Here is a 15572-nt window from a genome sequence, read left to right on the forward strand (position 1 = left end):
GTACTGTGCCTCTGCCCGGTCCCTTCCCCAGAACGTCTGGGGAGGAGGGCATGTGTGCGTGCACATGCATACGTGTGTAGTACGCGTGTGTGCGTGTGTGTGCGGTGAAGTGCCAGAGAAGAAGGGGAAGGGGTGAGGAGAGACGGTGCCAGAGTGAAAGCCCTGACCACGGTGGACCAGCCCCTCTTCCCAGCTGCAGGGTGAGCAGGACCTGCCTCTCTGGCACAGAGGGGGGTGGGCTCTTGAGGTGGGGGTGCTTGAGGCATGGCGGCACCCAGAAGGAGGCTGCTCTGCTTTAGAGGCTGCCCCAGGGCCTGGCTAGAAGGGAGAGGCCGGGGAGGGGTGGAGACCTCTGAGGGGACTGTGCTCCCATCCTGGCTCTCTAGTGTCATCTCACAACGGTCCACCCCATGGACCCCCAGCAGCCCCTTCCCTTCCCCGTGAAGGGGGACATCCGACTCAGACAAAATGTTGTGCGAGCAGGGGGGCAATGGCCAAATAGAAGCCCAGGAATGTTACTTATCAGGTGAGCAGTACCCATCTGGAAATGGGGGGAACCTCTAGGGAGTGGCCCCTTTCTCTCCTGGGAGATGAGACAACAGCCTCACAGCGTGAGCTCCTGTCCTCCAGATGAGACAGTCTTGCCAGGATGAGGGACCCCAGCAGGAGGTAAGCAGGAGAGCCTTTTGTTTGGCCTTCTGTTAGCAGAAGGCTTTACCTCAGGCCTGCAGAGATCTACGGGACGGGGGTGAGTCCCCACCCCGCTCACTCAGAGCCTGTCAGAAGGAGAGCCAACCCCCCTCACCTCCCCCCTCCCCCAGCACACACACATGCGCCATCCAAGACAGGCAGGCTGGCCCATCTGCCAATCCATTTTCCTTGCCGATTTCCTAGCTGGAGCAGCGGGGCTGGTGTGTAAATCATTCAGAGCCCTCTCCCAGCTCTTCCAGGATGTGGAGCTCTTTTTAATTAAGAAGAATGGAGGACGCTGCTGGCTCTGGAAATGGCGATAGTAGCTTACTAATGGGCATTTAAAGAGCCGTGCTGGAGTGGTAGTCTGTTGTTGCCTTCCCCAGCCCGCAGCCTCTGCTCCTCCACCCAGGCCCCCACGAAGAAGGCTCTGCTATCCTCTCCAGGAGAAGGGTTAATGTATAAGCCCCTGCCACCCCACACCCCCCCACTCCCCTCCCCCTCCAGGGCCCCAGCACCCAGCCGGTCCGCCTGCTGATCTGGGACAAACAGGCTCAATTTTGCATTTAGGGGAAGGGGCAGAATCCGATGACTTGAGCCCTTCAGGCCTCCGCCTCCTATCCTGGCAGCCTGGCTCCCCAGCAATGTCAGGACCCAATAGAAAGCGCAGTTAGGCTACCAGGTGGGTGCCCAAGGCCCACAAGGAGCCAGCCCTCACTGCAGCTGTTGGAAATGAGGGTGGTGGCAGCAAAAGGGCCAGGCACAGGCCCTCAATGCATCCCTTCTGGTGACTGGGCCTTGGGTAGCTGGCAGTGCCTATGAGAGCCGATGGAGCCAGACCCCTGTGTTTGCGCCACCGGGGAGAATGTGAGGATGTCCATTCTGGAACCCACTGCTTGGTCACCTTGGTTAAATGACTCTTTCTCTCGGGCTTCCCAACCTGTATACCCCTAGGAGTAAAGAACATTCCAGCTGGGAGAGACCTCCAGCTCGTGGGTTCTTCCTCTTTTTCCCTTCCCGTTTTACAGACGCCAGAATGGACACAACTGGTCCAGGGGCGCCCAGCCCAGTTATGACAACACGTGGCTGGAACAGAGGTCTTCTGACTCTCGGCCCCGTGCCTTGCCTATTTCCAGTATCTCCCGGGGGAGGTGACGCCACGGCCTCTCAGCTCACCTCATGCTGGTGTTCACATTTTCTGATGCTCTTGGGCAGGAAGTTCTTCCTTGTTTATAACCCAGATCCTCAGGCTTTATTCTAAGCCCCGTTTCCTCATACAGTCTCCTCAGTAAGCACAGGGAAGGGGCCACGGTCTCTCTGAGAAGGTCTGGCTCGCTGCAGTCCCTCTCATCTCTGTGCACTAAAGAGCACACCAGGGGCCAGCTTCCCGACTCTTCCTTCCAAATCGTGCAGCTCCTGAATCTGAAAACCAAAATGACCTCTTCCCTGCACCCCACCATCCCATACCTGAGACTCACTTCCCAGCAGAGGTACCCCTTAACTGATAGCCACGAAGTCCCTCTAGGTCTCAGGCTGGTGCTCTGCCCTGGAGGAGGAGGGGGCAGGGCAGGTGGATGAAGGCATGTGGCTAATTCAACTGTCTAGTCACGACTGTGGGGTCAGGAGGGGGTCGGTCCGCAGGACCCCAGACTGCCAACCCCAAGGGTTATGCTTCTGACTGCTGACACCTGCATCACACCATCTCCCTTCGAGTCCTCTGGATCCCTAAATCCTTCTGGGTTCTGTCGGGACGGGGTGGGAGGAGGCCCCGATGAGGCTTTTCCATGCGGGGGAGGAAATTACCCCTCCCTGGATCTGCTCGTAGCCTCAGTCCTGACTGGATGAGCCATCCTCGCTTCTACCCCCTGCATATCGCCACGCGTCTGCTGAGGAAGGAGAGGTGATTCTCTACAGGAAGGGCACCAGCTGTTCTCCAGATCGGGATGCCATTTAGGCAGTGGAGGAGATTTCAGTGTGCTAAGAGGGAAGAAACCCTGCCCAAGACACAGGCCCAGACATGGTTGGGCATAGGAGAGCGTGAACCCTGGTAAGGGGTCTACTTTGTGAAACGGGCACCTGCTGTTTGGGTTCACTGGCCTGTATGCACAGAAAGTCAGGGTGCAGGAGCTTGTCATCACACAGGGAGGAACGGACTACCTCCTACAGGCCCAGGATCTATGCCTGGCATCTCGTTCCTCCCATACCTCTAGAAAGTAGATATTCTTTTTTCTTTTAAAGATTTTATTTATTTGACAGAGAGAGACACAGCGAGAGAGGGAACACAAGCAGGGGGAGTGGGAGAGGGAGAAGCAGGCTTCCTGCCGAGCAGGGAGCCCGATGCAGGGCTCGATCCCAGGACCCTGAGATCATGACCTGAGCTGAAGGCAGATGCTTAATGACTGAGCCACCCAGGCACCCCTAGAAAGTAGATTTTCTTATTCCCCATTTCCCAGATGAGGAACTGAGATTCAGGGATATAAGTGACTTATTCATGGTCATACTGCTGGGGGTGGCAGAGCCAGGATTCAGACCCAGTCTGTCTGATTCCAGAGTCCATCCACTTTTCCCCTACCCCCTGCTCTGTGAGGCACCGCAAAAAAATGAACCACAGAAAGGTGATCCCGGCCTCAGGGAGCTCCTAGTGCGTCCCTCCAGCCCGCATGGAATCCCACAGAAGGTGTCCAAGTGGTGCCCACTGAAGGGAGGTCAACTGTATTTCCAAGGAAGGAGAAGGAGCTGCTCCAGCTTCTAATAACCAAACAATTTCTCCTTCCCCATCCCCCCAAAACATGCCCTACACTCCGAATTGCACCAGCCCCTTGAGGCCCTTCATGGTTCCTCCATCCATGGGCTGCCATGCTGGGACTCTGCAAGTGAACAGGGAAGAAACTGTCCTCCCACCCCGCCCTTGGCTTCCCCATGACCTACCCCAAGGTGGTGGTGCCAGGCCCTTGCTGAATACCTAATGAATTCAAACACTACGGTGCATTTTATTATATTTGAAATAGACCTTGGGGCGCCTGGGTGGCTCAGTGGGTTAAATGTCTGACTCTTGATTTTGGCTCAGATCATGATCTCAGGGTTGTGGATCAGGCCCCACGTCGGGCTCTGCGCTCAGTGTGGAGTCTGCTGGTCCCTCTCCTTCTGTTCCCGCCCCCTTCGGTTCTATCTTGCTCTCTCTCTCAAATAAGTAAATAAATCTTAAAAAAAATAATAATAATAAAATAAAATAGACCTTAAAAAACCCAAGGTGCGACTTCAGAAAAAAAAATACCGAGTGACTTTTTCTAGAGCTGAGCACCCCCTTAACAAGGCTAATGCAGCAATATCACAGTGAGAAAGACTCCACAGTACCAAAGAAAGGCTTTACTGTTAGACGCTTTCATCAACTTTCTTTCCCCCACCTCCCCACCGTCCCTGTGCCACCTTGTAACCAAAGCAGAAAGTCAAACACTTTTTAAGAGAGAAGAGAAACCCAGGCCCCATGCAATGCAAGGTCTCAGAGCGAGAAGGGTTTAGGTTTGACAGGAGGAAGAAGGTCCTGACAGGGAGAGTGGCCTCACTCTAGAGCAGGGTGGTGAGGCATCAAAGGGGTCCCCCGACTCCCTGCCTCTGCTTGGCACGCCTTCTGGCCCCAGTTTGGTGCACTCTGCCCAGGCATGGAAACCGCCTGTGACTCAGGGAATCTTAAGTGGCGGTTGCTAGGTTACAAGTTTCCTCAATGTGCACTTCAGTGTAAGGATTAAAGGATGTCACCTGGCTGAGAGGAAGAGCCGTGGGGGAAGGAGAGAAGCGAGTACTTCAGAACAAGCAATTAGACCATGGCCTGAAAGGCATCCGGTTCTTAGTACTTTTCCAAGGGTCTGAGTCCCTAGATCTCGTGGTCCTCACAGAGGGTAGTGCTTGCAAAAGAGAAGCGTTAGACTAGAATGGGGCCTCTTCTGGAGCTGGATTCCAGTCCTTTCCCAGCGATGCTGCCCAGCACACAGTCTGGCAATGGGGAGAGAGCAGTCGCTGGAACCCTCTTGGGGGCCTGGGCTCCTTCCTTCACTGCAACTGGACAAAAAGCCGGAAGCCAGGTGTGAGTGGAAAAGCTTGGTGTCCTTAATAATACACAATCTTTCGTTTGTGATTTAACTGTTAAAGTGGGAGAGTGTTGGATTTGGAATTCACAAACCAGACCCACCCTCGAGTGGCCATAAGTCCATTACTTTATCTCAGGAAGTCTCAGATTCCCCATCTGTGAAAGTACGGACTGATACCTGCCCGGGCCACCTTTCCCAGGGTTGTTTCAAAGATTGTGAGAAAATGGATGCGTGAGGGCTTAGGTTAGTGGATGAGTTTTGCAAACACAAAGTAGAATGGAACTCTGCTGCCCTGGCTGGGGTGGGTGGGGGCACAAGGAGCCTCGCCTCACTGCTCTGGGAAAAGGCTCAGTAGGCAAGGGGTGCCTGGGGGGCACAGTGGGTTAAGCATCTGACTCTTGATTTTGGCTCAGGTCATGATCTTGGCTCAGATCATGGTCTCAGCTTAGGTCATGATCTCAGAGTTGTGAGATGGAGCCCCAACTCGGGCTCCACGCGCAGTGGGGAGTCAGCTGGAGTTTCTCTTTCCCTCCCCCTGCTCCCACTCTCTCCCCACCCCTCTCTAAAATAAATAAATAAATTTTGTTTTGTTTTGTTTTTTAAAGGCTCAGTGGGCAAAAGAGACTGAAGACCCACCCCAACAAGCCCCTTTGAGGAAGGCCTATGGCTTTCAGTCTTCCTGATCACCCTGTGCTGGTTTTGTGAAGACAGCTCAAGTTGAGGGTTGAGTCTATTCCCTAGTCCCCCGGGGAGATTGTGATCCCTAGGACAGAAGAGAAATGTTTGGTGTTTCCTGTAAAACGTCATTAATTCAGACCACACTCTCTTGGAATTTATGAGTTCTTACTGAAGAGAGAAAACAGAACACAACCTTCCTCTGAAGGTTCTAGAGGTGCTTACTTTGTAAGTACAGAGAATTCAAACTGAAAGAAACAGTGGAATTTCTAAGCCAAGAACTCAAGATATTAAGATGGGCCTATTGTGAGTCGTGACTTCTGTTTCTCACAGGAAGTCATTTCTGAGCAAGGGGCAAAATGTCTGTGTTTGTTCTCAGTCTCCCTTTTTCCGCATGTTGGTGACAATAGTTGGTAGTAATGGTCTTAATAGCGATTTACCAGGCCCTTGCTCTGTGTCGGAAACGGAACTGAGCCTTTTACAAACAGTGTCTCATTTAATCTTCACAAAAATCTACAAGGATCCATCCATACCATGGAATACTATGGATACTTCTATCAGAAATAAAAAGGAATGAACTATTGACACACATACGACAACCTGGCTGAATCTCCACGGAATTATGCCAGGAGGGGTGTGGGTAGTCAGTCCCAAAAGGTTACACACTATACCATTCTATTTATATAACATTCTTGAAATGACAAAATTATAGAAATGAAGAACAGATTAATAGTCACCAGGGGCTGGAGAGAAAGGGGTGGGAGGGAAGTAGGTGTGGGTATAAAAGGCAACAGGAAGAATCCTAGTGGTGGAAATGTTCTATACCTTTACCGATCACTTTCCATAGCCTGGTTGTGATATTATTGTACTCTAAGTTTTGCAAGATGTTACCATCGAGGGAAACTGGGTAAAGGGTGTTATTTCCTACTATCGCATGTCCATCTCCAACTTATCTCCAAATAAAAAGATAAATTAAAATAATATAAGGAAATTGGGTCTCAGAGTAGTTAAATAATTTCAGAGCCAGAATTCAAACCCAGGTCTATCAGACTCCCAAGCCTGAGTGTTTCAAGACTTGACTGTTTTCAAGGGAACCAAGAAGAAGGGGGACTCCACAGGCCTTGCAGTCCTTCAGGCCAGGTGGCCCACTGGTGTCATGGGCACCTTTGTTAAAAGGGGACTGCTGTCCTGAAAAGGCCATGAGAATGTGGCTTGAGAAAACTATCTGGCAAGCCCCGTGGGTTGGTGCTGGGGGCCAACATTGAATAACCAGGTTTCCGCATCTCAAGGTGTGTGAAGAAGGGACGGAAGGGGGGTGGGTGCCCCCATGTGTTCGTCTATCTACATTGGTGTCTCTGGTTACGTGTCCACATGTCTGTGCGTCTGTCAGTTACTCCGTCTGCTTCCGGGTGGCAGAGAGTAGGGCGATGTGTAAGTCATGCAGAGGTATGCGGCTCCGCACACACGCTATGTTTGGGTGCACCTGCGTCGGCTCTGCGCGTGTCACACCCACGGAACTTGTTTCTATTAGGTTAAGCCATTTGATCACACCTCCCCCAAAGCAAAGCTATTGAGCCAGCCTGTCACGAACTGGGTCTGTGCACTGTAGATAAACTGGGTAATTGGACTCCCCGCCTCCTCATCCAAAACAAACACTCACAAACCGCCCACCCCCACGCTGCAGGGAGTCTGGTCCCTGTCATCTGGGTTCCTGGCTCCAGCGCCCCGCCTCCTCTGACCCTGCAGACAAGGCGAGCGGCCCCCGCGGGGCCCTGGCCCTTCCCCGCGGGCGGGCGCTGCCAGCGCTTATGTAAAGAGGTCGGGCCCGGCCTGCTCCGCCGCGGGGCGCACGCGGCCTCCGGCTCAGGTGTGGCGGCTGCGGGTGGGGAGGTGCGCGGAGCAGCCGGGCCGGCCTCCTCCCCGCCGGCGGCTCCGCTTCCCCTTCGCGCTGCTCGTCCCTTCTCCTCGCCTGCCTGTGTGACGGCGGCGTGCGGGCTGGGGAAGGACCGCGCGCCCTCTCCCCGGCTCCCCGCCGTCCCGGCTGATGCGCGGTCTGCGCCCGGCCACCGCGCTCCTCGGGCCCGGCTGTGTAAGTGGCGCGGGGGCGGGGGCGCGAGGGCGCGGGCAGGGGGGCGGGGGAGGGAGGCGGCGGCGCCCGGAGGTGTTAAGTCCTCGCTCCGCCGGGCGGCCCCCGCCCCGCGCGCGCCCCGCGGGCGTCCGAGCCGCCAGCGCGGAGGGGCGGGGGGACACGGCGCTGCGGGGCGCGATGCCGCCGCGGGGTGGCGCCCTCGGCCGCCGCGCCTCCCCTTTAAAGTTGGCGAGGACCTGGGAGCCGGGAGCCCCGCCGGCCGGCCGCTCGAGGAGGCGAGGGCGCGGGGCCCCGACCGCCCTTGATTCGCCCCATCCCTCCCGCAGGGCCAGGCGCGGACGCCGCCGGACCGCGCAGTCTGGAGGGACCGTGAAGCGCTGGCCGGCGTCGGGGCCCTTGCCCGGGGTCGGGCGGGAGCCGGCGGACGCGAGCCAGATGGAGGCGGCGAGAGGGGGCGCCGAGTAGCGGGCGGCTCCCCGGGCTCGCACCTCCCGCGGCGCCCCGGCGCTCCGCGGGCACCGGGGCGCGGCGGGCGGGGCCGCCGGGGCTGCCATGGAGGTGCCTAACGTCAAGGACTTCCAGTGGAAGCGCCTGGCGCCGCTGCCCAGCCGCCGGGTCTACTGCTCCCTGCTGGAGAGCGGGGGGCAGGTCTATGCCATCGGGGGATGTGACGACAGCGGCATCCCCATGGACTGCTTTGAGGTCTACTCCCCCGAGGCCGACCAGTGGACCGCCCTGCCCCCCCTGCCCACAGCCCGGGCCGGGGTGGCCGCCATCGCCCTGGGGAAGCGGATCATGGTGATCGGGGGTGTGGGCGCCAGTCAGCTGCCCCTGAAGGTCGTGGAGATGTACAACATCGATGAGGGCAAGTGGAAGAGGAGGAGCGTGCTGCGCGAGGCCGCCATGGGCATTTCTGTCACTGCCAAAGGCGAGTGGGGCCAGGGCTGAGGGAGGGCAGAGAGAAGGGAGTGGGGGTCACGGGGAGAGGGATGGAAGCCAACACTGAATGGGGGGCCCACTCTCACAGGCCTGATCCCATTTGATCCCTGCAATAGACACTGAAACTGAAGACCCACTGGCCTTCTTTTACAGATGGGAAAACAGGCGCAGCAGGTGAAGTGTCTAGTAATTGCATATGATACCAGAACTCCACTCCCCCAGGCTCCTCCCAGCAAGCAGGGCAGGCCTGGCCAGAGGGGAGAGCTGAAGGTTTAGCGCCATGTCTCTGCAGACCCCTTCATTCAGCAGAATGACGAAGCCTCCCACCCACAGCACCTCATCCCCTGACATCTGCCTTTTAGGTACCACCACCTCTAGACACATATTTGGGGCCTTGGGGACGTTCCCTGCCTCCTTGTACCATCCCCAGGCCCCACTGGTGGGGCTTTGAGGCCTGACTCCAGGGCCTTTCCCGCCACCCTCAACCTCCCCCTCTGCCTCCTAATCTCAGAGATGCTAAGGAATGGAGACTAGAAATTTCCTGAGGGTGGAGCTCCTGCAGCACCTTACCCGGGTTTATAGGTCTCGGGGCGAGCATGTGCTGACCACACGGTTATTTGATCTTCATTTCACTTTGTCAAAGCCCCTTATTTCTTTCTCACTGGGCCTGGTACAGCCCAGAGCACAGAGGGGGTTCCAAAAGCTCTTTTGCTGAAACACAAAGGGTTTTATGGGAAATGGTCCAACAGGAATTAGAAGACCCCAAGTGCAGCTCAGACAGCCTTGGTGGGATACAACCCTCCCTCCATCTCTGGCAAAACCATCCCATTTACCTGTTGCATCTACTGTAGATCAGGAACCAGTATTTCTTGAGCACCTGCTGTATCCCTGCAGTTCTAGGTCCCAGGGAGGAAGGAGAGAGGCAGAAGACCTGGCCTCTACTTTCAGAAGGCCGGGTCTGACCAATGAAGGTGACCAGTGAGAAACTCTAACCCAGAATCCCTCAGGGCAGTGGCCAGTGGGGCCTCCACGAACTCTGAGTAGGAAGGACAGGAGACCTGGAGGCCTATGGGGGGAAAAAAGAGAGGGAAAGGGTATTCCTTGGTCTCCAGGCCTCAATAAATGTTGCCGGGAGATTAAGAACTAACATTTATTGAGTCCTTACTATAGATGCTTTATATATTTTAGCCCCTCTGATCTTCACAACCTGTGTGATGAGGTAAGTGCTATGATTGTCCTCATTTTAGAGGGACGCCATGTGGGGCCCAAAGAGGTTAAATACCTTGCCCAAGGTCACACAGCTAGTGAGTGATGATGGAGTCTGTGCTCTTCACTGGGGCACTGAAGGAATGGGTTCAGCAGTTAGTCTGATAAGCTTTCATAGGCTTGTGTGTCAGGCACTGGAGCAGATGCTGGGGCCACAGACAAACAAATTCTCTAACCATCTAGCAGAAGAAACAGACAAGGATTATTTTGGTAACAAATGGCGAATAGGGTGAAGCCAATGCCATGGGAGGCACTGAGCTGGTGCTCTGAGCCCAGCTTTGCAGGTGGGGGACACCCAGGCGACCGTGAAGGGATGAGTAGGAGCTGGCCCAGGAGTCGTGGTGTGGCGTGGACCGAGGGTTCTCAGCTGGAGGTGTATTTCGGGTGACACAGGGATGGGAGAGGCAGAGTTCGGGTAAGGGAAATCCTCCCAATATTAGCAGGCCCAATCTCCTGACCTGAGGCTATGGTTGGGATTTTTTTTTCCTTTTTCAGTAAGACGAGAGGTAGTACTCAATAGAAGGAAATAGTACTCATCTCTATAATTTCCTTGAATAAAAGCCTCTTAGAGCCAGAAGCGGTGAAGACTGGCTACTGGGAGATGGAATCCCAGGCAGGGGTGGGTCCCTGGGAAGGAGAGTGGCTTGTGGAGTGGGGGAGTGAGGGGAGCTATGTCTCCGGTAGGCTGCAGGAGGTACTGGGGCAAGGCCCCGGGAAACACGGATGCCTTGCTCATCCTCTCCGCTGCAGTGTCTCAAGGAGGTGCCTTCAAAGGCTACCTGCAGCCAAGAGCAGCAGGAAATGAGAGGATTCGCTTCTCCTCTCACAGTGCCCAGCTTACGGCCCTGGCAGGGTTCTTTAAAGGGGCTAGTCTTTTGTCCTCCAAAGCCTCATCCTCATTCACCCCTAACCCTATCCCATCTAGTGCAGGATGCCTCTGGAGCCCACAAGCCTCCCAGTGTGTGAGGAGGGTGGCATTCACCCCCATGGGGCTGGCACACAGAGAAAACCAGCAGCAGGCCAGTGTCCCACAAGGCCAACGACAGCAGGGCTGACCTCATTTCCAAAGGCTCCTGCTGGGTCTGGAGAGTTCCGACCTGGGAGTGCCTAAGCAACAGTCCACTATTGGAGGGCATCGGAGGAATACCCCCTCCATTTGGCATCCCCTCTAGCTGCCTACGCAGGAGGAACGTGGAGAGGACAAGACCTGCCAGGGGTTGTCCAGGCCTCCGCCCCAGTCTACCCCGTGCGAGGCTCAGCCAAGGGCTGGACACCAGGGAAGACTAAGGCATGCAGGCCTGACATGGCTTCAGGAAGACCCAGGCTCAGCCCGGCAGGGACTTGTCGTGGTTCCATTAACCTCACTCTAGCACAGCGGTGGTTGGGAACCTGGCTTGGCCTTGGTGCCGGTGTTCGAGGGGTTAATGGAGCCCGGCCTGGTAGGTGATTACTGATGGGCCTGTCTCATGGTTTTCATGAGCTGAGCCAGGGGGTGTGTGTGGCCTTTCTCCTTAGATTGCCGAGTGTACGCGGCAGGCGGGATGGGCCTAGACCTCCGTCCGCACAACCACCTCCAGCACTATGACATGCTCAAGGACATGTGGGTTTCACTAGCACCCATGCCCACCCCGAGATATGCTGCCACCTCCTTCCTCCAAGGCTCCAAGATCTATGTGCTGGGTAAGGACGAGTTATCGGTCCCACATCTATCTCTCCTTCCCTCCCCGGGGCCCGTTCCCACGGGAAGCCGTGTCTGAGTGCTGAGCATCTCCTCAGTACTAGGGGGTAACCATGATGCCCCAACCCCTCAGGGAGCCCCCTGTATGGTTGGGTAATAGTCAGAAGGGGAAATGCAGCCCCTTGCCCTCAGGTACTTACATGGCCCCCCTCCCCCACCCCTCCAACCCCATCCTGGCCCCTAGGGGGACGACAGTCCAAGTATGCAGTCAATGCCTTTGAGGTCTTTGACATCGAGACTCGCTCCTGGACCAAGTTCCCCAACATTCCCTGCAAGCGGGCCTTCTCCAGCTTTGTGACCCTGGATGACCGCCTCTACAGCCTGGGGGGTCTGAGGCAGGGTCGGCTCTACCGGCAGCCCAAGTTCCTCCGGACCATGGACGTGTTCGACATGGAACAGGGTGAGCAGGGCACCAGCCTCTAGCTGCCCACCACCCCTCTGGCTGACTCCCCCCTACTTTGCCCCCGATCCCGTCCACCCTCCCAGGGCTGCTGACCCAGTGGCATGAGCCTTTCAGAGGTCTAGATAGCCCTCACCATTCCGGGCTACTGTTGGGCTCACTTTCTTCCATGTGGACAGGGCTCCTCTCGGCTGGCTGGTTATTTGTCTCCAAGCCTTTCTTGTCTATTTTCTTGTCTTACAACATCCTGGCAGGGCCAGGGGAGGGAGGGCTTTTCCTGCTTTTTACCGATGCAGACACAGAAGGATCCTGGTCAGGATTACGGTTCCTTGGACTATAGCGAGCCTGGGAGTGGGGAGAGGCCACAGAGCTGTCATTTCAAACAGCAGGAGGTGTAGTTTATGCCCTGAGCACGAAGGGTGGATGGAGTGGACTTCTGTCTCAGGTGTGAGCTCTGGGGACTCAGTGTGTATTTGGTGGGGGAGGTCAGCATCTAATTCTCTCTAAATTTATCCTGCCACGATCCGTGGCCTGTAGGGGGCTGGCTGAAGATGGAACGCTCGTTCTTCCTCAAGAAGCGGCGGGCAGACTTTGTGGCCGGCTCTCTGAGTGGACGGGTCATAGTGGCTGGAGGACTCGGTAAGGATGGTGCTTCCAGGCTGTTACTGCGGGTCGAGTGCTTGGTGGACACTTGGCGCTCTGCATGAGCAGGAGAAGGTCCTGGCTGCTTGCATACTGCCTGCCTACCCCTTTATCCCAAATAATTTAAAACACTCCCTCCCACGTATCCACAAACGGGCCCCCGTGTGCTCCCCCTCTTACACAGGGGAAACTGAGGCCAAGAGAGCATGCAGGACATGCTGCTAACCGTGGAACACAGGCTTGCTGAGCACAGCTCCCTGGGGCCCTATCCAGGAACACTGGAGACAAAAGTGTAGCAGGGATTAGCCTGGTCCTCTTTCTCTGGCCAGCTCTACTCCCTGGATACCCAGCTCCATCTTGGAATAGGAAAGCAATCTGATTAGACAGATTTTTGTAATGGATTCAGGATTTGCTGGGTTACTCCTCGCAGAGAGTAGTGGTATTTTGAAGGCAGGACCCCAGCTTCAACAGGGCAGAGATACATGGGGAGCAGGGCTTCTAGGCACCCAGAGTTCACTCAGTGTGGACAGACTCCCACTTCACCCGAGTATGAAAGGAGCTCAATGTGAGCCAGACCTTGGGGACAGCTTTTTAGTAAAAGGCAAAAGAGAGGCAGCAGCAATATCTAGAAACTTCTGGTAAAAGCAGAGGGTGGAGGAGATGAAAAGAGGGAGAGAAGGCAAGCAGGGCAAAGTGGCTGTTTGACAAGAGCCGAGGCCTAGGGTAGGGAGGGAGCCGTTCTGCAGCGCAGGGACTGAGGTCCCTTGGCTTCTGCTTGGGGGTTCCAGAGGGAGCCAGGGAGGTGGCGGCCCTGTGGGGCATGGATCAGTGGCTGGGCTCCTTTGTAAGGTCCGGTTCCCTTGGCACTTTCAGGGAACCAACCCACGGTCCTGGAGACGGCAGAGGCGTTCCACCCCGGGAAGAACAAGTGGGAGGTCCTCCCCACCATGCCCACGCCCCGCTGTGCCTGCTCCAGCATAGTTGTCAAGAACTGCCTCCTGGCTGTGGGGGGCGTCAACCAGGGTCTGAGCGCCGCGGTGGAAGCGCTGTGTGTCTCTGACTCCTAGGTGTCCCTGGGCCCAGCACCTTTGCCCCGGGCCAGATCACTCCACTCTTGGGCAGTTTGGGTGACTTCCCAGGATGCTAGGTCCTGTCAGCAGCTAGTGGGCTCAGGCCCTGGGGCTCTGAGGGACCTCCCTCCACCTCCAAACTGTACCAATCCCAGGAGACGGTAAGAAGACGCGTTGACTCCGCCAGCCTCCAGCTGGAGCCCAGCAGAGCTCTGAGGAGACTCCTCCCTTAGTGCTCAGGCAGAGGAAGGCCCAGGAGTACCTGCTACCTCCCCTTCCAGTGAGCTCTGCCCACCACCACCACCACCACCACCCCCACCCCCGGCGTCCGGGGCAGGAGGTGGGTAGAGCAGAAGACAACGGCTACCATTATGAGGATGGGGAGGATTGGGATGGAAAATGGCGAAGGGCTGCAAGGAGTCCCAAACCCCTCTTCTCTCCCGTGGTCCGCATCCTTCCCCCATTTGGCGGTCAACCTCGGGCCTGCCCTAGCCCTCATCTGCTCGGCGAGAAGTGACCTTGGAACAGGGGCCGCTGGGTTGGAAGGGAAGCCAGGTTCGGCTTCCCCGCTCCTCTCCTCACTCACTTAGTCCTTCTGCCACCCCTCCCTGGCCCTTTCGTCCCCGGCGACCCCGGAGTGTTTCTGTGCAAAACCTCACATACACCGGGGCATCAAAGTCCACGAAGGCTGGATTCGTGGCACTCGGGTTAACAGGAGCAGCACAACGATTAAAATCTATATTCCTATCCTCTCGGGCAGCTGGTGCAGGGGCAGGGTGGACGGGTGTCTTGGTGGGTAGAGGGGACCCCAGGAAACAGTCCCTCTGACAGCCTCAGACTAAACAGGACCCCAGGCGACCAGCTGTCCTTGGCTGTTCCCACTGAGAAGGCTCCATCTCCAAACCACCCCCACCGAGTCCCCTCGCTCCCAGCACAGCTGCATCTCTGCCTTCTCTTCAGCGTGGAGACTCCGCTTCCGGGGTAGGAAAGGTTGCGCTCATTAGCTGACATCTCCACGTCTGGCCTCAGTTCACTCAGCTCAAGTTCACTCCTGTCTTACCCCAAGTTGAAAGGGGATTGCTCATGGACTTAAAGACTTGAAGCTCGTAGAGCACCTCTCCCTCCTCCTCCTCCTCCTCCTCCTCCTCCTCCTCCTCCTCCAGAGTGAGAGAAGCAGGCTCCCCGCCCTGAGCAGGGAGCCCGATGTGGGGCTCCATCCCAGGACCCTGGGATCATGACCTGAGCCGAAGGCAGATGCTTAACCGACAGAGCGACCCAAGCGCCCCTAGAGCACCTCTTTCTAATTCCCAGTTATTTTTAAAAGCTCTATCAGCACCGGGGATACAAAGAAAAACCTGCCTTGGGAGGGGTTGCAGGGTAGTCAGATGACACTTACTACCTGATGATGTAATTCGTTCTCGAGAAGCAGGAATAGAGAAGAAACGCCTGTCCGTGTCTCAGGGCTCAGGGGGAGCCTCCTGGAGGATCCCCTGGGCCTTGAGGACAAGGGGAACCTGGGTCTTCTGGGGCTGGAGGAAGGGTGCTGCCCCCTGCTGGCCCAGCCTGGCCTTCCCACCCAGGCTAGAGGTGGCCTGTGGCTACGGGTGCCCCCTGGTGAGCAGACTGCAGGGGACGCTTTCCTATTGCTTCTGGACTCCCGGATTTTAGGTCTGTTAGTTGCTGAAGTAACTGTTAGAAGAAGGTGCTGGAAGAGCTACAGATCCTCTGAGGGATGGATCAGCATGTTTGGGAAGTCACTGCCAAGTCCAGCCCTGGTCTGGCCCCCCCACCTTTCCTCTTCCATTTCTGCACTGTCCCCTTCCACCCTCCCTGAGAAAGGTGTTTACAAGCAGGGGTCCCTCCACCCTTTCCAAGAGAGGCCAAAGCTCTGTGTGTGTGTGGGGGGGGTGTTGGAGGAGGGGGCTTTCCAAGCACACAAAATGGTAGCAGATCCGTGGATGGGACTGAAGCATTTTTA

The 15572-nt window shown here is 56.4% G+C and overlaps 1 protein-coding gene across 2 annotated transcripts; it reads left to right on the plus strand.

Moving 5' to 3' along the window:
* The first annotated feature begins 7204 nt into the window (after positions 1-7204).
* KLHDC8A (kelch domain containing 8A) lies at positions 7205-14376 on the plus strand. Of its 2 annotated transcripts, XM_045876107.3 has the most exons (6): positions 7205-7539; positions 7866-8467; positions 11260-11424; positions 11667-11882; positions 12420-12521; positions 13398-14376. In XM_045876107.3, the coding sequence occupies exons 2-6, from the start codon at positions 8092-8094 to the stop codon at positions 13589-13591; spliced, it is 1053 nt and encodes a 350-aa protein (XP_045732063.1). In that variant the 5' UTR covers positions 7205-7539; positions 7866-8091; the 3' UTR covers positions 13592-14376. The 2 variants fall into 2 exon arrangements, with proteins under 2 accessions (XP_045732063.1, XP_064450001.1); XM_064593931.1 differs by lacking the exon at positions 7205-7539 and having other exon boundaries at positions 7772-8467.
* The last annotated feature ends 1196 nt before the right edge of the window (positions 14377-15572 follow it).

Source organism: Mirounga angustirostris, unplaced genomic scaffold (assembly GCF_029215605.1).
Source record: "Mirounga angustirostris isolate CCGP_5_RB_7025 unplaced genomic scaffold, mMirAng1.0.hap1 SCAF_6, whole genome shotgun sequence".
Lineage (NCBI taxonomy): Eukaryota > Metazoa > Chordata > Mammalia > Carnivora > Phocidae > Mirounga > Mirounga angustirostris.

Excerpts from the sequence above, each read along its gene's own strand:
- KLHDC8A (XM_045876107.3), top strand. The coding sequence starts at position 8,092 with ATGGAGGTGCCTAACGTCAAGGACTTCCAGTGGAAGCGCCTGGCGCCG. Across the intron at positions 8,468-11,259 it reads CATTTCTGTCACTGCCAAAG|ATTGCCGAGTGTACGCGGCA; the intron begins GCGAGTGGGGCC and ends CTTTCTCCTTAG. Across the intron at positions 11,425-11,666 it reads CTCCAAGATCTATGTGCTGG|GGGGACGACAGTCCAAGTAT; the intron begins GTAAGGACGAGT and ends CCTGGCCCCTAG.